At 45.0% G+C, this 23,046-nt stretch overlaps 2 protein-coding genes across 3 annotated transcripts in view; one reads left to right on the top strand and one right to left on the bottom strand.

Moving 5' to 3' along the window:
• Positions 1–10,470, bottom strand: part of INTS9 (integrator complex subunit 9) — a 72,787-nt gene extending 62,317 nt beyond the window's left edge. The window contains exons 1-3 of one of the 2 annotated variants that reach the window (XM_080342186.1): positions 10,401–10,470; positions 6,018–6,145; positions 613–673 (exon numbers count right to left, since the gene is read on the bottom strand). In XM_080342186.1, the coding sequence (XP_080198312.1) occupies positions 613–673; positions 6,018–6,145; positions 10,401–10,409 (198 nt within the window). In that variant the 5' untranslated portion in view covers positions 10,410–10,470. Of the gene's footprint in view, positions 1–612; positions 674–6,017; positions 6,146–6,852; positions 6,968–10,400 lie in introns of those variants that run through there. The other variant, XM_080342187.1, reaches the window with a different exon arrangement.
• Positions 10,471–10,730: 260 nt separating this feature from the next.
• HMBOX1 (homeobox containing 1) overlaps positions 10,731–23,046 on the top strand; it is a gene marked incomplete at both ends in the record, with an annotated part of 117,827 nt that continues 105,511 nt past the window's right edge. The window contains one exon of the mRNA XM_080342455.1: positions 10,731–10,771. Coding sequence (XP_080198581.1) covers positions 10,731–10,771 — 41 coding nt within the window. The remainder of the gene's footprint in view (positions 10,772–23,046) is intronic.

Raw genomic sequence — 23,046 nt, forward strand, 5'->3', positions numbered from 1 at the left:
AAAACTAAGGTAATGAAAAGAGGGGGAAAAAAGCCAAATTCTATGTCTCTCATGTAGCTGAGTAAGTCCCATGTCTTAGAATCAGGAAGCTGGAGATAATGTCCTCCCTGCTATGTCCAGCAGCAGAACACAAGTTGATTTCAGAGGCCAAAGACACACTTTTCCTCTGTACCAGACCTCCCGTGGGCAAACCATTCGCTTTCTCATAGTTCTCTTGCCTAAAAACCAGTATAATACCAACCTCATTTATAAGCACGTTATGAAGCTTTGGTGCCGGAAAAGTGAGACTGTTGAATAAAAGGCACTTTAAGAAGGCAAAGCACTATTATTTATGGAGCTTCATGAAACAAGAAAATATTCATCCTGACAATTTCTACATTTTAAGAGGAGTTTTTAAAATGCTGGGCTACCTCTGAAGACTGAAAGCCTTAGAGTTGTTCCCAGCGTTTTGTTTGGAAACATTCAGCTCTACAAGGACATCATGGCTGGTAAGGGTACACACAGAAACCTTTGCGATGAGTCAGCAGTGAAGTCTCGTTCCTGCAGTGCAAGCTCCTAACCTGTCAGGTAGCTTTTTGCATGGCAAGAAAATTCTAACTATCAGCACAGTACCTTGTCCAGAAATGTGCTTCCATCTTTCAAAACCCAACCAGGAAGTTTGGACAGCCTGGGGCTGCAGAAAGAGAGACAAAAATTATTGCAATATTAATTATATCATTATCAGTCGCTAAGCAAAGCCCTCCTATTTGGTGTCACAAAGGAAGGGAACACCATTTCTGTCTCAGGGAACTAACAATCTCAATAAAACAGACAGACAGTTTCACTGTGTTTAAGTGTTCACTGAAATGACTTTTACAAATCATGATTATGACATTTATAAGTAAAAAGAATAAAAGGATGATGCATGCAGGGAGTTGGAGTTTAGTCATTTACAGTGAGAATTTCAAACAGGCTCAGTGCTGCTTATGTTGCCCTGTGGTGAAACTGGCTGTGTAAAGAGAAGGGTTAGGACAGCAACAAACTATAATAATACAAAATAATATGAAATAATACAAAAGCACTGTAAAACCGTTCTGGGACAGAAGACGACAGACAAATATTCCCATTAGCGATGGCAGGGAAAGACCGATGCTCTGGACTAAGTCATTTATAGACAGAGAGGTTGCGATTTTATATCCACATAAACCATGGTTTCATGCTGAGGTCTCACCCTGAAGATCCACACCAGCATTCACCTGTGCTGGAAGGACAAATGGGCAAGGGGGTTTTGCTGTGAAGTGCGTGTTTTAAGCTGGTACGTCTGGTATCAATATCAGCAGGGTCCCTTTTCAAAAATGGTTTCAAATGGTAATAAAGACATGCTAATAAAGGTAGAAATTGTAATCCCAATGCCGCAGCATTTCTTGCTACCATAATAGAGAGACTTATCCATACTTCACAGTGATATCTGATTTTTGTGTGAGCCTACACCTTAGCTCTAAAACCACTGTCTGCCCAGATTCAAGCTTATCTACAGAAATCCAAAAAAGTTGAGGAAACAAGAACGGAATTCACCTGGAACCAAGCCCTGCAACAACCTCAGGTTTGCAGACAGGACCTGAGAACCAAGTTGCAATGAAATCTGCAAGTGTGCTCTAAGCTTTACAGCCAACATGCTTATACACTCTAAGGGCTCTCAAATTTAAGATCTTGAAAACAGGAGGTGATTCAAGAGCTCAGAGGAATGTTGTGTTCAGACTAACATCCGTAGAAAAGAACAAATCCTAACTGGCACTCCAGAAAGTCACAAGGGAGGAAAAAAGGGAAATCTAAGACTCAAGGAGTGAAGACAGAAGGTAAGAGGTGAGAGCAGGTTGTTACATGTACTCCCCACTGACACATTCAAAGGCATAATTTAAGAGCAGTATTATATTTTGGAGGCTGCAGGGGCTGAGTGGAATTGGTGCAGAGAGCCTACAAGAGCTATGGAAAAACAGGGAAAAAGCAAGAACAAACCAGTCTGATATGCAACGACTTTGATAGCTAAGGGAGGAGAGGACAGAAACCTTGTCTGGAAAGAACATCTAGAGGTCTGCAGTCCAGTGTCTCAAAGCCAGCATTAGACCAGGTCAGCCGCGGCTTTGTCTACTCATGCCTTGCAAATCCCTGGAATAGGAGATTCTAGAGCGTCTCTGGGGATGGGTGAAAATGCTAAAAAAACTGCATTAATGAGAGACTAATGTCCAACCTGAGCCTCTCAAGAGATAATTTGTGGCCACTAGTCCCGTAGAGTCTCACATCTGGGCAGGAACAACTCCAGGTAACAGTATAAGTTGGGGAACGACCTGTTGGAGAGCAGTGTAGGGGAAAGGGACCTGGGGGTCCTGGGGACAGCAGGGTGACCATGAGCCAGCACTGGGCCCTTGTGGCCAGGAAGGCCAATGGGACCTGGGGTGGGTTAGAAGGGGGTGGTCAGTAGGTCAGAGAGGTTCTCCTGCCCCTCTGCTCTGCCCTGGGGAGACCACACCTGGAATCTTGTGTCCAGTTGTGGTCCCTCCGTTCCAGCAGGACAGGGAACTGCTGCAGAGAGTCCAGCGCAGCCACCAAGATGCTGAAGGGAGTGGAGCATCTCCCATGTGAGGAAAGGCTGAGGGAGCTGGGGCTCTGGAGCTGGAGGAGACGGAGGGGTGACTCATTCATGGGGATCAAGATGGAAAGGGAGAGTGTCAGGAAGATGGAGCCAGGTGACAACCAGTGATAGGACAAGGGGCAATGGGTGCAAACTGGAACACAGGAGGTTCCACTTACATCTGAGAAGAAACTTGTTCCCGGTGAGGGTGTCAGAGCCTGGCCCAGGCTGCCCAGGGAGGTTGTGGAGTCTCCTTCTCTGCAGACATTCTAACCCACCTGGACACCTTCCTGTGTAACCTCATCTGGGTGTTCCTGCTCCATGGGGGGATTGCACTGGATGAGCTTTCCAGGGCCCTTCCAACCCCTGACATTCTGTGATTCTGTGATAGTGCCTACCACCAACAAGAAAAGTTTGGCTCTGCTGCCTTGGTAATTTCCTTTCCAGCAGATGTAGGTGGCTGTTGCTCCCCATCCAGCCTCCTCTCTGCCAGACTCAACAAGCCCAGCTCCCTCACCAAGCTGTGTCACTGTGGGCTCTGGACCCTGACCAGTGTTGGAGCCCCCTGGACACCCTCTCCAGTTCCTCAGCATCCTTCTGCAACTGGAAATCCACACCTGGATCCATTTGCGGTTTCCCCAGCACGAGGCAGAGCAGAATAAACCTTCCTTGATACGCTTGCCCTACTCGCCCTAATTCAGCCTAGTGTGCAGTCTGCTTTGTTCATGATTAAAGAGCACTATTGACTTGTACTAAACCTGGCATCCGATGAAGAACATACAGTCTTGTCAAGGGAGGCAAAATTAGCAGATAGGTCTTGTGTGGGGGTGGAAATGGAATAAGCAACACAGGACAGAAAGGACTCTTTACCTTGAAGGCAAGAAGTAACACAGTTCTTGCCGGCATGGTTTTGACATTGTAATAGAGAGATTGATTAATCCAAAATAGCTAGAACTGTCCCATAAATAATGTGAGCAAGTGTGTCATGGCTAGACAGGAAAGGTTAAGAGCTTCCCACATGTTCGTTTTACCGTTTTGCATTTGACTTTGGTGCAGGGGAGAAAATTCCAGTTGACAAACCTCCTTTAAAGTACATGAACTGGCATAAAGTGTTTGGCAACCGCAAGTACTTTGCACCTGCTCCAGGGGCTGGTGAGAACTAGGACTGCCATTTCCAGGACAAGGTGGAATCTAAATAACTTTTGATGGCCCTTTTTTTTTGAGAAGAGCAAAGAACTCAAAAAAAATGTCCAGACCCTTTAATGACACAAACACTACAGTGCTTCCCTCTCCTACAGATTAAAGCAGAGGCTCTCAAAATGTTTGCTCAAGGAGGGTCCCATGCCAGGTACAACACGGGATTTAACTGCATAGCAAAGCTCCTCTCTAACTTCACACATCTACGCTCTACACAGGTAAAAATTAGGGCACCTTTGCAGAACACATACTGAGACTTGCAGAACCCAAGCAGTTCATGGATCATACTTTGGGGATCTTAGGTTTAAAGACAGCAGAGAGGAGCACAACTGGTTGACATTTCACATGGGTCAAGAAGAACATAGAGCTGGTAATAACCTAAGATCTGACAGACCTACGTTTAAATTCTTGCACTGCTACATGCTTCATGCAAGACCTTAGTCAGTCCTTTGTGTAGTCTCTCACCTACAAACTGATGATAACGTCAGCTCTATGTCACCCGGTGGTGTTATGCTGATAGAACACATTTGAATTTCAGAGCTATTTAGACATCATGGTAATTCAGACCTGATATATAACGGTAAAACTATGAAAACTATGGAGAGATAAGGACTTTTTAGTGGCAGCAACTCTCCTCCTCAAGTTTCTAACTCATTTCCACAACTCTCTGCAGGACATCCGTTTTGTAGAGTGCTGAAGAGATCAATTACTCGCCCAAGTCCATGTGCTTAGGACAATCCTTGCTGCAAGGGGTGTTCAATCACCTTACCGACAAGATTGATTGGATTTAAATCCAACTGTTTGCTCCGATTCCACTGGGCCATCCGGGGTCAAATCCGACATCCTTTCTTATTGAGTTTGAGTCATTTCAATGCAGACATTCTGGAGGTACTGGGGGAATTCCAGGTTGTGACCTGCAATTTGGCCGTTCATTCCCAGGGTCTGCTATCAGCACACAAAGCTGCCATATCCCCCGGGAGCGCTGATGCCTGCAGTTCTAAAGAACCTCTTAAGCCTTTGTTCAATCACCTAATTTTGCTTCTTGTTCCTCTCTCAATTTCCTTTTTCTTTGGGGGCTGGGAGAAGGGGAATGCGAGGCAATTCTGTCTGTACCTGGATTTCTCAGATTTTCTGGATCCTTTCGAAATCTACTACTGCCCCTAAGTATTGTAGTTAGCAACCACATTTTGTAAAGGGATAAAATTCGAACATCATACCGATCCTTCTTAAGGCATCTGTTGCCTACTGTACAGCAATTCTTGAACTCCCTGTTCTTGCAGAACAATGCCTACATTGTCTATTCCTTTCCTCTCCAAAAAAATAACAAATCATAGGAAGTGCTGGAAAAACGGCTTTAACCTCATCAGGTCCCTTAGGAAACTCCCTTTCCCAATCATCTTCTCCCCCTCACCCAGAATGTACTTCACTTGTTTCCTTGTGGATCAAAGTTACTAAATGGCTTTTGTGAAAACCCCTCCTGCCTTCCATCACCAAGAGTTACTCATTCCCACCTTTCTGACCTCTCACTTTTGTAATTTGTTCCATTTATGCAAGACATAAGCCACCCTAACTGAATATCCAAATTCACCTAAAAACTTGGGAAGATGCAGCTGCGGTTAGGGCTCAGAAGGGGCAGTCTTGCTCTCAGGATTCTCTTCTAGACTCTACTTTTGTTTCACTGCTGTTCCACTCCCATGCTCAGCTGCACTGCCCTTTTATTTATTTAATTTTTAAAAGGGAACAATTATGCCATCAAGTCAACTAACGAGGACTTTTAAGTGCTATTTTTCTTTGCATTAGTCGGCGCTCTGAAGAAAAGCCTGAGAAGACGGTGGTTAAACAGTACTTGCTGGGCTCCCTGCACTCCATCTCAGTTACCCATTTATCTCATCTTGCATGAAGAAGCCAGAAAGATGACAGATATGTGACCTCACTTGTGCTGAGCAGTTGCAGCAATACTTTACTGAAGCTTAGAATAAATTATCTAGAAAAACCAATCAATAAATCCATAAAATGTCTTCCGTCTACTGAGCCAAAGGACGTTATTTTGATAAAGAGAATTTTTAAGTGAACAAAGTCTATTTATGATATCAGATGATGCTGTTCCTTTGTATTCACCCCCTCCCTGCTTCCAATACACCGTTTCACACAGAGCACTCCAACTGCAACCCAAGAAGACACAGACTAAGTGCTTACAGGCCGCAGAACATACCTCTGAACCAGCGGCAATGGGAGGAAATTGAGGGTAGACGTCATATCCAGGCCACAATCCAACATGATGGTGGTGGATTTGAACTTGAGTACGTTGCATGGTAAGGTTGGATGTCCTGACAGGCAGTACTGAAAGAGAATATGAGGGTGAGTTACTCATGACCTTGACCAACTGTGTGAAGCCTGCTTGAAAATTGCTTCTTGCCCTTATTTTTAAACACAGTTTCATACATACCAGAACAAAATCTGATTTCCTATGGATATCTGTTCTTTGAGGAGAAACTTGTTTGCTGGGAGGTGCCAGAGCCTGGCCCAGGCTACCCAGAGTGGGTGTGGAGTCTCCTACTCTGAGACATTCAAACCCGCCTGGACCCACCTGCGTGATCTGCTCTGGTGACCCTGTGTGAGCAGCTGGGTTGGACTGGGGGATCTCCAGAGGTCCCTTCAACCCCAGCCAGCCTGGGATTCTGTCTCACGTCCGTGTGTGTTCACGGAGATTTCCCCAAGTCAGGATGGCATAGCTCCTCTCTCTGATTTAGGACACATGCAGAATCTGTATTTTCTGACAATCACCCGCGTTTGCAAAAAACCCAGAAAAATCAGTGTCTTCAAAACTCAGTTCTACCAGCAAAATCTGGCTGAAATTGGCGAGCAAATTTGAAATTTACTTGGGGTGGAAATGGAAGGAGAGAATCTCTGCAGGAACACAAGTTTTATTTCTCTAAGAAACCTGCCTAAATGACCAAACAAGGCGCAGCCCACACGTTCTGTGGCTGCTTGGCACAGATGAGAGCGCTGCACACCTGCACTAGAGCAGCTCTGGGGCACGTTCTCACCTGCTTTTTGTCTCGCAAAACGCAAACAGGAAACACAAGGAAGGGACAACCACACCTGAATGGAACGGTTTGTGTACCGAGAATTCCCAAGTGCTTTGCAAGCTTAATGAGGCATCGAGCAGGTTATGTCCAGGGGCACTTCAGCATCATTGAGATGCAGCCACCTCTTGTATGGAGAGCAGGGAAACATTTAACCAGGCATCGGAGCAGCTGAAGTGTTGTATAAGAAGAGAATAAAAACATCAGCTTTAAAATTTAGGATTAGAAACAAATGTCTGAATAGCGTGTGGGCACCTCCACATGAGAGTTTCTCTGATGAGGGATTCATGGTCCTTCAGGGATTGCAAGAATAGATTCTGCATCTCGAATACAAGTTTTTGAGTCTCGGAAGCCTGGGCCTTATGTTCACTTTCTATACTTCACGCTAAGAAGTGGAAAGAAGGCAGATTAATCATTTAATTTCCTACCTCTGCTCACAATATGTTAACACAGGACTGCAAGTGTCTCCCAAGGAGACTGTTTACATCCATTCATCAAAAACCCTGCTTAAATTATATTTAAATATTAAAAAGTTGCTAAAAGCCCCAAATATTAAATTAAAAATATCACAAAGACTTTTGTTTCAAATTCACAGAGCCTTAATTTTTAAGGAGCAACACGACATTTTGCCCGCTGTTAGCAAAGTCTGAAAAGAAGGTGAAAAACCAAGCTGGTGAAGAAGTGAGTACGCAAGTAAGGAATTAAGTTGTTTTATTTGCAAATACAAAATATGCATGTGAAATGAAGTTCTCACCAAATCAGAACTTTGACAACTAAAGCTATAAATCTGAGGAAATAGAAAGAAATGAAGGGGAAACAGAAATCTAAACTATTTTTGTAGCTTTTAAACTATCTGCAATTAAAAAGGCAATGAAATATCACCACTTTTATCAGTAAAACACATTCTTGGGGTTTTTTTTGTAAAAATCATGAATAGGATCATGACCCTGACAACTATGAGCTAACTGGAAAATCTTCTTTTTTTCTTCTTTAAAAGCATCTAAAATAATCTATATCTGTGGCTGTCATGCTGTGGTAAATGGATTCCTGAGAGGCAACGGACTCTTCCTACCAGATTCAAGCAAAGCGACTAGGGAGGAAAAAGGGAGGAAAAAGGGAGGAAAAAGGGAGGAAAAAGGGAGGAAAAAGGGAGGAAAAAGGGAGGAAAAAGGGAGGAAAAAGGGAGGAAAAAGGGAGGAAAAAGGGAGGAAAAAGGGAGGAAAAAGGGAGGAAAAAGGGAGGAAAAAGGGAGGAAAAAGGGAGGAAAAAGGGAGGAAAAAGGGAGGAAAAAGGGAATTAATAAATGCTATATAGCTATTTGCATAGGTGACATTTCTGGGTCTCTACAATTTTAGATTCGGAATCCAGGAATTTGAATGTCTGCACTACATATATCTCTAGACACACTATAAAAGTGATAATTTCCACCCTGTTTGTACTTGTTACTGTTTAAAACAGATTCAGAGATCCCAGCCACTAATATTCCTGAGTGGACTAAAATGCAAGTCCTTTTTGCTCTAAGATTTGTCTGCTTCCACTTGGTTTTGTTTATTTAGGGCTAAAGGCCGGTGCAGTTAACAGGTGCCTCATCTCCCCATTAAAAACCAGCATGTAAAAAAGTTAAAAATTCTACAAAAGACACAAGTATGCCTCAGCTCACAATCTTCTTGGCAGGCTTTGTAAATGGGATGAAAGTTTGATGGAGTGGGGCACGAATACAAGGGGCTAATTCCGGATCTGAAGACCTTTGCAGAGCCAGGTTCTCAGTGGATATCTGGCTCGCACTGAGTGCTCGGCGGCCTCGAGCGTCTCGGGTGATCTCATGGATGGCAATGTGACAGAGAAAAGAGATGATGTCTCACGCTAGCGACTCCAAAACATTCCAAATTTCGCAGGTTAAAGCCAGTGCTTTGAATTCCAATCGAAGCCAACAAATACTGCAGTGCCTCCTTCTAGTATTAATATCACATGCTGGCTTAAAATCAAGGGGGAAAGTAGGAACTGGATTTGCCTGGACCAAAGCACGTTCACATTTGTGGAGTCTGACATTTTCACCGGATTCAGATTCAGGTCTGGAGGCTGTTACCTCTATCTTGTTCTTCCAAATTCAACCCAAATAAAAAAAAAGAGGATGAAATATCATCCAACTCTTCCCCCTACAACCCCAAGATTCAGACAGATCTTGAGAAAAATATAAGATGAAGAAACTGGTTTTATGATGCCCGGTCCCCAAATTTATACACAGGTCTAGATATGTTACAATACAGATTTCAGATAGCTTGTATCCCTCCCCTTTCCCTACCCCTATACCAGACTAGACATAAGAAAGAAATCTGCATTTCATCTACGGTTTTCATTCAAAGATTTCTCAGTTTGCTTCCCCCGTCCTGCATTTCATCAGCCTCTACAATCACGTCCCAAAGTGCTGAGCTTTGCACAGTTTGTCCCGGTGGTTCTAGTCATCCACGCACAGAGATTTAATCGCATACATAAGATTATGCAGGATTGAGCTCTTCGGGCACCTGCCTACCAACTGAATTTCACACAGCTACACCACGGATAGCGATTTATTGGAGGTCTCAAAACAAGCCCAGAATCCAAGTTCACTTCTACAAAGCTTCCTGAAGACCAACTGCTCCGTCTCAAAACTGAGAGACAATCGTATGTTTAACACTGTAACTCCAGGTTAAACTAACCAAACATTCTGCCCAGGTATTTTGAAAGCTGCTTTGGTTTTCATCTCCAAGCAAAGAATGTGAAACAGGGAAATTCTTCCTGGAAAATAAAGCAGCAGCTAAACTCAAGGTCTATGGGAAACTTAAATAGTTGAAAACAGAGATCTGGAGAGGAGATCAATAACACGGGTAATGTATTTTCTCATAACCTTCCCTTTAGAAGATTGCAATATCAGAACCGAATTATTTGTCAAGAAGCAGAGTGCACCCTCAGCAAAGTATTCCAGGCTGATTTTCTTGTTAGCAATTATCTGCGTTAACATCACCCTGCCGATGGAAAACGATTTTATTACGAACCAGGAGGATTTATTAATATTCCTACAGCAACCCGGGGACAGCCAGACATGCGGGGGACTCGCTCCACGGAGATATTTCAAGGGTGGAAGGGTGTTTTAAGGGAGGAAGGCAGAGAAACACCCCCCGCCTCCTCCCGCATCCCGCCCCCGGTAGCCCCCGGCCCGCCGGTGGGGTGGGCAGAAAGCCGGAGAAGAGCCACCCGCCCGGGCTTGGGCGCCCTCCCACCCCTCGGTGCTTAACCCCGCACCCGCCGCGGCCTCTCCCGCCTTCCCCCCCTCAGCCGCCGCTTCCCCGCTGACCGCTTAACGGCCGCTCGCGCGCCGGGCCCGTCCCGCTCCCTCAGGGCCGCCTCCCTCAGTGCCTCAGTTTCCCCTCACGCCTGCGGGTGAGGCTGAAGCTGCTGCGGCCCAGGGGCGATCGCAAGAGACCCCCCCCGCCCGCCACTTCCTCACAGCACCCCCAACCCCACACACTCACCAGCTTCATGCTTCACCCGGTTCTATTTACTGGGACAATCCTGCCCCCACCTTCCTGCCCGCCCGCCCGCCTCAGGGCATCATGGGAGTTGCAGTCCCGCCGTCCCCCCCACCCCCGCCCAGGATGAAGTCACGGCCGAGCCCGCCCCTCCCTCCTGAGGCACGCCGGGAGTTGTAGTCCGCCCCGCGCTTCGCCCCGCGCTCTCTCGGCGTGCGGCGCCGCCAGGCATGCTGGGAGTTGTAGTCCCGGCGCGGCCGCTCGCCCCGTCACCCTGGGGAGGGGGGAACTACAAGTCCCAGGGTCTCACAGCTGCAGCAGGTGGGAGCTTGGATGTTGATATCAACATGGCGCTTGTCAGACAGACAAAGACAGTCAGTCTGGTGTGATTGAGCCAAAAAAAAAAAAAAGAAAGAGGGAGAGAGCGGGGAGGAGGGAGCGGCAGGAGGAGAGCGAGCCGGGGAGGGGGGCTTGGCGGCCGAGGGATTTCCTCCCCCCCATTGTTCTCCTCCCTCTGCGCCCCCGTTAATCTCCCCTCACGCTGGGGCGGGGGCGGGCGGGGGGACCCCCCCAGTCCTGCCGTTCCATGGTGAGGTGGAGGCGCCGCCAGCACCCAGAGGTGAGTGAGGAGGAAGCTGGGGGGGGAGGGAGAGCGGCCCTTGTGAGGGGAGGGGGCGGGCGGGTGGGTGGGCTGGAGGGAGGAGGGGGTGCGGCGGGAAGGGGGGACCCCCCTGAGCCGGCACCGCGGCTGCCTGAGGGGAGTTGAGCCGCGGCGAAGAGCGGGTTTCCTCGCCTCGCAGCGCGGGATGTGCGTGAGGGGGGAAGCCGGGGCGGGGGGCGGCCGGGGGCGGGCAGGGGCAGCCCCTCAGCCGGGCCAGAGTTCGAGCCGCGGCTGCGGGTTATTCTGGGCGGCCCGGAGCGGGGGAGGAGGAAAAGTGTCCCCGGGTTGCTGCTGCGGGGGTCTGCGGGAGGGCATGGCAGCCTTTGGGCTTTAAGGAAGAGCCTTCCATCGTTGTTCCTGCCGTTTATTTATTTAGCCTTTTTATTTTTTTCACCCGTCTCCTGGGTGCGGGGGTGACGGACTAGTGGTGGCGGAGTCCCCTCAACCTGGGTGGGTGCTTATTTTTATTGATTTTCTTTCTTTTTTGTGGTGTTTCGGGTTTTGTTCGCTGCTGAGTTTGGTGCTGGGGGGTCGGGGGGTCCCCCCGCTCCGTGTCCCTGGGAACTCGGGTGGGGAGAAACTGCCCCGACGCGGCCGTGGTTTGGCCGGGGAAGGCGCCGACCCCGCGGGGATGGAGCCCGATGCTCTCTGAGGATCGAACCCGCTTTACCGGGGAGCTCTGCCCTGACTGGGGGGCTGTGGGGCCGCCCTGGGGGCTCTTTTTTAGGGGAGCGCCGGTGCTTTGTGCCTGTGGAAAGGGGGGAAACGGGATGAGCCCAACCCCGCTGGATCCCGGGAAGCGGCGCGATGAGGAGGGTGAGAGCTGTTGCAGCTCCCGGGGCTTTGAGGGAGGGTTTTCGGCAAAGGGAAAGGCGTGAAAGCGAAGGGTGTCTTGTTGCTGGAGAGTTTTAACATGGGAACGGGTGGGGGAGGAGGAGGACCCGGAGGGAAGTCATTCCCAAAATGTGCGAGGAGAGCTTGGGTGGGGTGTCATAGGCTTGTTTATTCTGTACTTCTTGGGAAGAGATGGGGAGGGGGTGTAAATGTTTTTATACCCGCGCCGGGATCATCTCTTTTTTTCGGAAGAACAGCGTGTTTGACCCCAGGACCGGTTGGAGGAAGCGGCAGGGAATGTCGCTGAACCGTTTTGCTTTGATTCGAGGTTAAAACAAAACAAGAAGCGACTGGTTTGGGGTGAAAAATACACATGCGAGACAGACCGAGCTGAGTTCCTCAACCTCAGTTTTGCATGATGGGTTGGGTTTTTTTTTTCAGTTTTAAGAGTGTCTCTTGGTATGTTTGCACAGCACTTCTCCGGAAAGCATTTTTTTTCTTTGCGATAGGTCTGAAAAAGCTTTGGTCATGTGTGTTGTTTTTCCCAGTCCTTTCGTGTTAGGGACAAAAAAATGCCTTTTGGGGTGGGGGGAAGAAGGAAGAGGAAATGAAGATTGTATGTTTGCTGTTTTGTCTGTGGAGTCGGGTATATCTCAATTCATTCTCCTGCTGAAGTAACGCTGGGAGTACAGATAAGTGGCTTTTAAGTACAAAATGTACTGAAGCTGGGAAGATTTAAACTTTGTAGGGAGGAAAGCGTTAAAGCGATGGCCAGGACACACGTTTGAGAGCAGTGTCGGAACAGATGTGACAGACGCCAGCTACGTGCCCCTGCTTCAAACTAACGGGGATGGGAGAAAGAAAAAAAAACCCTACAATTTGCATGAATGGTACCATGTACAAATTATCGTATCGGAGAGAGGGATTGTGCTTTGCAGCCGATTCGTGAGCTGGTGAAACCCCAAAGTGCCGGCTTGCGTCCCGTGATATGACTAGCTCATTTCTGCAGGGCTCATCAGGTACAGACTCTGCTTCCTTCCTGGGATGGTGCAGCTGGCATTTGATTTCCTCCATGGATGGGAGAGGAGGAGTCCTGTGCAGTTTTTTCCCCGAGATGATTGCATTTTCTTTGGCCTTGCTGTACCCTGCCTCATTAGTAGGAACTGCATCTATATTTATTTACCATTATACCGTGTCCCTTGGGATGTCGGGTGTAGTTTGGAGTAGGTATATATGGATTTATCACTCTTGACATTTTTTTTTCTCCCATCATGCTAGGGCCAAATCTGTCAACAGCAGAGAACAAACTTAATTTATTTCTGTGTTTTGCATCTCCCTTTTTGCCATTTCTCTTCCAAATTGCAAAGGAAACATCTCTGAGATAGGGATGGGGGAGGGAAGTAGGGGAGAAGTGAGAAAGGGATGGAGTATGTTATCTGTGCAGGGATGCATTTGTTATCTGCACGTTCTAGGAGCATGGGGCTCTGTGAAAGAGCAGAGTTTGATACTGCATCTGAAAACTGAGGTTTGGGAACGCTCTTTTTCCCTTATCTGAAGATTCTATTTTAGCCCTGTGACAGCCACAACTTTCTGTACGCTTGACAGAATCGTCTGACGAGCCCGGGCCTGAGACTGGGAACAAGGAACTCGTGTTTTACTCAGCGATGTCTGTTCTTCCTCCTCTGGTTCCTTTAGCACCAGCGCGAGCACCAGAACAGGCATCAGCATTTTTCCTCCTGTGTCATCCAGCTCCGTTCAGAGCAGGTCTAGACAACATTGTGGTATGCAGGCTGCCAGCTGGGTTACAGGAATGCTACCACAGGTGAAACTGCAGGATTTTTAGACAGTGGTAAGGAAATCTGCAAGAAAACCATGGGTGGATGAGGCCTGCTTATCTCTTATAAGTACTTTACTGAGTGGTCTTGAGCAATTCCTTTCTGTTTGTTGACCTTTCTAGAAAATGTGCATCTCTTTAGCATTGTGATTCTGATAATTCCACAGAACTAGTAACCGGTATCAGCTGCGGAAAGCTTACTTGTAAGGCAGTTTCTGTGGTCTTCCTGGTCTCCTTCACAAGGATATTAAAAGTTCACATCTGGCCAGCGTTTTGAAAATTAAATTATTATGAAGTGCTTACTTTATAGTGATAATCCATACATTGATAGAGGCGTTTGATATGTTTCTTCGTCGCTATCTGGAGGTGGGAAGACAGTGGGATTCTAACATTTGTATTTTAAACTAATTTTTAAATTTTTAATAAGCATGAATGTCAATAATTGTTCTACCATTAACTTTTGGGATGGTTCTTTTTTTTTGCTGGATGTCAGTGGGGGAGTGGTGAAGTTTGGATCTTTAGGATACGATGTTTGGGTGGGGAATTGGAAGAATTAATGAAATGGAAACATGAGAAGGGAAGAACGCTGTGCTGCCCCTTCCATACAGGCATTTCCAAAGATGTTTGGTTGCGTATGTTAGAAAATAAACCAATTTGCATGAATTAACAGCATGTTTTAATCTAAAGACAGCAACTTTACCGTGATTTCTGTGCAGAACTTTTAGGGGCACTACAGAATGACACATTACAGTGTTGGAATCTGTGGCAAATATTTTTCATGTGCTGCAAAGTTTAGGATTTGAAATCAAACACTTGAAAGCATGCTGTCATCTTAACAACGCTACTGCAAAAAAACCCCATGCCTTTATTTCCTCTACCCATAAGTTTATGCAGCTTTGACACTTCTTCTAAAGTCACTGAAGTCGATTTCACTTTATACCAATTTTAATGGAGCGGGCACTGGATCCGTATACACGTTCTCATGGGACTGGGCTTTAATGATGCCGATGCTAATAATATTACCTTGTGAGTTATCAATGAAGTGAGACCAATGTCATGGTTATAGTGGGATTTTTAGGAGATAATGAGGAGAATTTGAATTTTTGGGGGTCTAAGTTATATCCGTACGGCTGGTTTTATATGTAGGATTATTTAAAAAGTTGCATTTTGCATTCTAATATCCCTGTACTGACTAAAACTCGCTTTTGACATGTATAAAATCAGGATGGCTGGGTAGCAAAGAATATGAAGAGCTCATATTTGAACGCTCAGCCTTGCAAATGGGTGGTGTGTTAGCTATGAATGCAATTTTCAGTGTTAATGCTAAAGATAAGTGTTTTGACAAATGCTTTTCATTTGGGGAACAATACAAGCAAGAATAACAGGATATGAAAAGGAAGCGTTGTTTTTCATTTGCCAGGTGGCAAACCAAGGTGGAGAGGGATTAACTTGCCCGGGTTCATACACAAAGTCTGCAGCAGAACTAGTAATGAGTCTGTGATCTCCAGGGTTTGTCAGGGCTTTAATCAGTTTTTCTTCCTCTCTCTTTAACTGGTTAACTTCCACATTTAAAAAATAATGTAAAGAGTTCATTTTTCTTCCAGTTTCGAACTTTATAGCCTGAAGTTTGGTGGTTTTTTTTCTCATTTTCAGTCGAGCCTTGAAAACACAGGGTTGGAAAGCTGCGTCTGAACAGCACCTCCCTGACATATGATACTATCTTGAAACAGCCTCTGACAAGTGAACCCTCTCATTGAAATCATGTGAGGAATTTTATTACTCAACTCTGAAGATCTTCTGGGGGAAAGGAGGTTGCAAACTATTAACTATGTGGTCTTCATTTCAAGCTGGCACAGAAAATGGTCTTATGTATTGAGGCAGTCATGTGGTCCACAGAAAGAAGCAGAGAATCAGCTCTGTAGTCGCCGGCCAACTGAAAATTTCATCTTGTAACTGTGAGAAACACATTTATTTTTGTGTTGTGACTGCTAAAAAGAGGCACATTCACTTGAAATCTGGTCTTTCTTTAAACACGACATTGTTTGATTTCCTTCCCCTCTCCTTCTGCTCAACTGGGTGCTTATACAGGGTTAACCTGGGACCCTAAAAACATGTGGAGAAGCTTTTATGATAGATACCCTTAAAAAGTATATTGTGTTTGGGATGCTGCTTTTCTTTGCTGTTGCAGTCGGGTTTACCCAAGCTCGTTCGTGCAGGTTTCCTGCATAATGCGCTGCTGAGCAAAGTGCTCGTTTCACAGTTATGAAACGGCTGCTATCGCAATTATTGCATCGTAAAGCCCAGCCTAATCAGAAGTGATCGATTTATGGCCATAACTTCTGTGAGGTGCTAGTGGAGAATGGCTCTGATGTTTCACATTTGATTCGTTGTGGCCGAGCCACTGTCTTCCTCCTGATAAAACAATACTTTGTACCTTCGTTTGTAAATCTTCAGGTGCTTTACAGACATATCAGTATTTTACAGATAGAGAAACTGAGGCGAAAGGGCCAAGTGACTCACTCAAGGTCACATGCTGAGTCAGTGGCACTTGAACGTGGCTTTGTCTATTACACTTTTATATCTGTGATATATTAGTATATATTACCCATATAAGGAATTTATTGGCTGGTTGTCTAATGTGCTCAATAAGATTTTCTTACAGCGATGGAAGGATTTCCCATGTTCATTGACTTCTGTGCTTTGACACTTGTCATCCTTATTTGTTCAGTTAATTTTAATGCTTTTAAATTCATTAGTTTGTTTCCGCGCCCCTCTCTATCAGGCCAAAGGTGCTGTGGGGTAAACTTTCTAACCAGACTGTAAGGGATGCCCCTTTTTCTTGCATAGCCTTTCTTCTGCTTCATTTAATAGGAATTTTTCAGTGTGGAACATCGAATCTTATCTCAGGAATGCACATGCACGTTTGTTATTGTTTTGATTCAGCACCTTGTTAATGTAGACACCAAAAGGTTGAACAATTACTGGTTTGATGCACCTTTTTTTAAGAATTCAAAAAAGAATCCCTGACTGGTTATTCTGCCCGCGTTTGTGCAGATTTACCTTTCCCAGCTCTCCAGCAAAGCTCAAAGCAGAGTCTGAAGTTAAAGCCTGCTCTTAAAACTGGGAGCTGCTGTAGTGCAGCGCTTCTGACCGAGTGTATTCCGCTTTATCTTTCCTGTGCAGCCAACCAGAAGGTATGGAAGGTCAGTTAACTCTTTCTCCTACAGAGCTCCTCTAGGAATGGTTACTTCAGCATTTCATGTTGGTTTCAGTGCAGCTAATCGCCTGAAACTCTTTCCTAAGCATGGCCCTTCATCAGGTTATTTATATGTGTACACCAAAATTAATTATGTTATGTATTTGTTGTATATATGCCTGTGGTGTGTTGGTGAGAACGTCCTCCAGTCACTATTTGCCCAATGGGTAGAGTTTTGTTTCCAGATCTACTGAAGAGTTTCTTGCAGCCAGAGGAAACAGTTTTTATTACCTGTTTCATGCGTGGAGGTGGCATTCTTTTGTTCTCCGTGCTTATAAAACATCTATTTAGGCTACATTAAATTTATATGAAGGTCTTGATATTGGGCTGGGAAAGTCATTTACAAGCCAGGCATACAAAATATATTATGTTTGGCTCTACCCCCAGCTGAATCTCGCTTGCCCTGAATTCCTGGCATCGGTTTTCTCCCTACTTTTGAACTTAATATTTAGGAAGTCTTATTTTCTCTTCACTTTCTTAAAAAAAATTATGTTGACTGTTAAGTTCAGTAGTAAAACAACTGCTACTGAAACAATACTGTAGGCTACTCTTGCAGGGAGCCTTGTGAACAGGCAGTTTGATTCTGATAAGCCTATGCCCTATCAATCGGGAAGTGTAGCATATAGTCATTTCCTGCATTTCGAGCTGCCCGTTTCTTAGGAGCTCTGAAGGAAGCACTGAATCTGCTTTTTGTTCCTCCAGTGGTGCTGTAATACTAATGGAAGCAGAAAGCATTTAGTTAGTTCATAAAATACAAGCGCTGTTTCTGCTTGGATCTTTATTCTGACCTTTATTTTGGACAGTTTCTCTGCCATGAGCAGATTCTCCGATTACAATGTCAGCTTTCACTAGAAATCTCTTTGTGATTTAACAGGCAGGGTTTTGGAGTCGAAGCAACTGGGTTTGCAGCAGCTCTGACGTGTAAGTCGCATTGAAATGTTGAAAAGGAAAGTTCTTCCTGGCAATGAGCTTGCGCTGGGCTCTCGTGTGTAGGCCCTGCCGTAGGTCTTACTTTATGACCCAGGGCAAACTTCTTGACCGCCTACGTTCCAGCGTGTAATCCGAAAAGAAGCCTTTCAGGGCTGTTGAGATGCTTTCACGTTTGTCAAGTATTTGAAGATTCTTGGCTGGATGGAAGTGCATGCTGCTGCTCTCGCTGGTACAAACATCAATGTCGTAAGTGTATTTACACAGAGTAAGAACTAGTTATTTAAGTGAATACCGATTTTTTCGTGCCTCAGATGGGAGAGGTAAGCGGCTGATCACAGTTTTCTCCCCTAAGTTGTATTACGCGTGGGTTCCAGACATCACCATCGGTTGTTCTCTGTTTGCCTTTCACGGAGGCTCCATCTGCTTGGTGGAATGGTGCTGTTTAGTGAATAGTACAGCAGTCTGAAAAGAGGGAACTTATTGAACTTGAAACTTGTCCCACCCTCTTTAATTTCCTCGTCCATAGAAGTAGAATGATGTTAACATATTAGAGATTCATAAAATTTAACGTGAGAACAGGCAATTAAAATCTTGTCTGATACATTTTATGTGCTTTCTATCCCAAGGCTTTAAATTTTAATCATTTACTCTGAAACTGAGACCAATAACTGGTGTTTGGCTAAAAACAATTTGAAAACTTTCCAGCCCTGAGCGTCCATCATTGGTAAGTTCAGACTCATCACTTCTCTTGGTAGTTCTTGCCATCTCACTGTTAAAAATAAGTGGCTGATTTCTCATTTGAATTTGTCTAAGTTCTGCCGCTGGTTCTTGTTATGACTTTCCTGACAAGATTAGAGCCCTTTAGTACCCAGGACTTTCTTGCCATGAAGGTACTTACGCTCTGTAATCAAGTTACTCAATTGATAAGGAAACAGAGTTGAGCTTTTAAGTCTCACTCTGAGGCATTTTCTCCTGCACTCAGATCATCCGGTGATTCTTCGTGGTCTCAGGTTATTTTTAACATCGTGGAAACCAAAAATGGAGAGTGTTCCGGCCTGTGTCTAATCTGGACTGAATACTGAGGTGCAACAGCATTTAAAAGGTTCACAGTAGCCCCTTTGCATTGGGAAATCCCATTTGTGAGCCTTGCTGTGCCGGCACTGAGATTATTCTTAGTTAAGCCTGCCATTTAGTAGGTGCAGTCTGCATTTCTTAGATTATAAATTGGCCTTTGTATTCAGATGTGTTTTGCTTTACTGAGCTACGCTGAGGTATTCAGACGTCTTTCTTTTTCCGTCCTTTCCTCATCATAATGTACTGTTCCTATAGTCGTGGTGTCAGTCACAGATTTTTATCTGCAGCGATAAAAATGTTGAACTGCATCAGCCCTTAAATTTAGTGACAAAAAAACTAGCATGATGCAATCCCAGGAAGTAGATGAAGAACTGGCGAACTGACAGCCCTCAGAAAGCACCAGTCGATACGGAGCAGCCGATGTGCATTTCCACTACAACCAACGTATGCCCAATGCGCATCTTTTCTGCCGTTCGGCTACCTTTGTAATCTCAAAGAACAAAGTCCTTTATCAAGATATTTGCCGTTAAAACACGCCGACTGGCACTACCGATGTCCCTGCTCTCTAATTCTTTACTGGGAATGTATATATATATTTTTCTCCTGTTGGTTTGCCTGGATTGCTACCCAGCTACCTTACAGCTCTCCACATTTTCCCCTTTTTGAGCGTTAACACAATGTGAACATTACCCGGCCTTGGGTTTTGCCCTTGTTTTCTGGAGAATCCCTCCTTTAAAAAAAGAAAATAACCAAACCACACTGCCCGTCTGCAAAAAGCCCTTCAGTGCATGGATTTCAAATGTTTCACTCTTCATGGATCTGCTGGAAATATCCTTTTATTACTGGTGAATTAGAAGGTACTTTGTGTGACAAAAGCATCTTGCCCTGGTGTAGGGGAGAAGTGTTCACAGTAATCCTGCTTTTCCCTTTCACTTAGAAGTTAGTTTAAAAAGATGATTAGCTTTCTTGGTATGTGTCTGTTGAATCTAGCGCTTTGCTTAGTTTGAGGAACATCTCAAGACCTTTTTGTTCCTAAATGGCTGCAAGTGTAAAACCGCGATGCTTTTGGGGTGGCCGCAGTGCGTGGGCTGGAAGATTGCACGGCGTCCTGGGAGTGAACAAACACCTTTCTAACCTTTGCAAGTGGCTACTTATGAAGACACTTCGGAATTATAGTTCAGTTTGTTTCACGGGCATAATTCTGATAAATATTGGTGTCACGCCTCTGTCACACTTAAGTAAGTTCTGTTTTATTCATAGCAACATACCTTTTTGTTACAAATGCAGCTGCCTTCACTTGCTGGCTCTTCCCCTGCGTTGCCCTTTTCCTGTCCCAAACCGCTTTAGCTTTTACTCCTTCCATGTTACTGCTGGAGAGGCAGCATTTTTGCCGTTGCTTTTTAGGATACAAGATAATACAGGATCTTGAAACCAAACCTCGTTTAAATACCACTGTCAGGAAGAGGTGAAGTGTGTTGTATTTTGGTGGTTTGTGTGTTGGTTGGTTGGTTTGTGTTTAGGTGTTTGAAAGGACTGGCTCCATGAGGAAGCCCCTGTTTGGAAACCTGCAAATTCCAAGCAGATAAAAGGCAAAGAGGTCGGGCGAGGATCTTGGGGTTTGGGCCATCTGCTTCCTTCCTGGCTGGTGAGTGGGAAAGCTGCCGTAGCGATAGGCTTTGGGGAAACATTTGGAAGGGGGAAGAAAAGGAACAAGACTGAGGCCCAGCATCTGGGAAGGACACTGTAAAAGCAGGGACGGCATTTCTGCTGTTTGCAATCTGAGCTGTGGCACTGTGGAAGTCTAAGGCAAGTAACAGAGACTCAAAAGAGTGTGCTGTTTTGTTGTACATTAATATTTCTTATAACACAAGCTTCTTAGCTTTTCCTGCCTCCTAGCTCACTCAGTATCTGATTTTTCTGTTCCTCTGCTGTCTTCTTGCAGGAGTTGTTTATTGACTGAAATTGTTTCCATATGGCTGCAATGTAGAGCTTGATTACATTAAACGTGGCGCTTTCCTGTGGCATTGCAGTGCTATGCGAAGCTCATCCCTCTTTCTCTCCTTCCAACCTCCCCTTCCTCCCTAAAACTTTGGTTTTGAAATGTGTCATTTGTTTAGGGATTCTCTTCCCCCTCTCTGAAGCTTTAGAACTGGAAAGCTGAGATCCAGATCTTTTTTTTGGGTCTTTGTATGTGATTGTTTCGGCAGGTTAAGTTTGCTTGTAAATTGCTGATAAAATCCTTATGAAGATCAGAGTGACATTGCTGGAGCTGGGGCCCCAATGTGTTAACCACTGAACAAGTATGCAGACAGGAGGTAGTCTGTAGCTCCAAGGAGCTGACACCCATCAAGACAGTCCATTTAGATGGTGCTTGTTTACACTGATGATCAATTTAAATACTACTCCAAGAAGGTGTTAAAATGAAAATTCCTCTACTTGGAGGCTTCAGGCCAGATTCACCACTTATCTGGAGCCTGGAAGCTACATCTAGTTTGCAGAAAACAGATCTGTTTAATAGCAAATGATGCATCTGTATCTTTGATAAGAATAAGAGCTGATTGTTGGCTAAGTTAGCTAATAAAACCAGCAGTGCAGCATCTCCACCTGCTCTTGCAGTGACACTCTTTTATAAACTTCAGTTCATAACCTGGATTCAAAATTTAGGTTTTGTTAAAAATGTTTTCTGTTAACCAGGTTGAAATATATAAATACCTTTTTTTTTAAGCCTAAGCCATCTGATGTAATACCTGCATTTCTTGTCCTTAAAGAGAACCTAGGCGGTGCATTTTTATTGCCAATATCTCACATAAAGTCAAACCAGTGAAGTGATGGTTGTCACTCTTGGCTGAGCACACGGAACTGGAGTCTGATGAAGCACTAAACCAGCTTTGGAGAAGTAGCCTCTTCTGCGAGTACATAGAGAATATTTGCTTCATTTCTGTATATTCAGATAGTTCAGATCACAGAGTCTTTAATTCAAAACTGAGAAACCCATTTGGGAGCTGTAAATGCAGAAATGCTTGTTTTCCTCGCCTAACATAAGGTGGAAAAAAAAAGAACAATGAGGAAAGAGATTGACTAACACTGAAGTCTTTCAGTGGAGGACACAGCAAGGTTCAATTCACTTAATAAAGATAATTCATTTGTTTTCACTAAAGCATTTTAAAATGCGAACCATGTTTCCGACCCTCTTATGCGTCCAGCACATATGATGTATCATTCAAGACTAATAAAACTGTAATAGATAAAAGCTGGCATTTAAAATTTGTTTTCTAAACAGCCTGGCTAATAACCCAGGGTGGCAACTGAAGTGCAGGGAGAATGTTTAGGCCTTGCTAGAAGCTACCTCCAGTCTTTTTAAAAAAATTCAATGTAAAATGAAAGCTTCAAGGGGAGAAATTCAGGGGATCCAGCGTGGAGAAGGGTGGCGTGGGGCACTCGGAGGTGTTAGTTATGTGGCAGGTTCAAGCTGCAAGTTATTTAAATGTCCCTTGTAGTTTATAGGTGTTTGAGTACTGAGCTTGGCAGGTAAAAGACAGTGTGGAGCCGTCACAGATGTCACCTCTGCTTGGCCTTTACCTTAAAGGACTTGCTGCTGCTGCTCCGAGCTTGGAGTGAAGGCTGTGGGCACCTTGTCCCATTTGGGACATCACAAGTCTTTGCATTGTGTCCGAATGGAGCAGCCCACACCGAGGCACCTTGCTCCAACAGGACGGTGGATTTAAAACCTTTCATTCTCCTTTCTGTTTCTGTCCAGCGTGCTGCTCTTTGTGCATCCCTGGATGGATGGCTTGTGCACATTGTGATTCTGGGAACTTTTCAAGAAAGGCTGTGGATCCCACAGCTGCAGCGGGATGCCTATAGATCCTCAGTTAACATCTTTCTACTCCCTGTTTTACGAAATGCTGGAGGAAAGGCATGCTGGGGAAGTCTTAGTTTTCTTCCGTCCCTCATAAAATTCTCTATGTGGCAGCAGAAGCGAAGTTTAGAATAAATTTAGTGTTTCAGTGTTGTCATGTTCACAGAAAGGGAGAAGAAGAGGTAAATTGTGACTGTCCCA

This window comes from Nesoenas mayeri (assembly GCF_963082525.1).
Source record: "Nesoenas mayeri genome assembly, chromosome: 3".
In the NCBI taxonomy this organism is placed as follows: Eukaryota; Metazoa; Chordata; class Aves; order Columbiformes; family Columbidae; genus Nesoenas; species Nesoenas mayeri.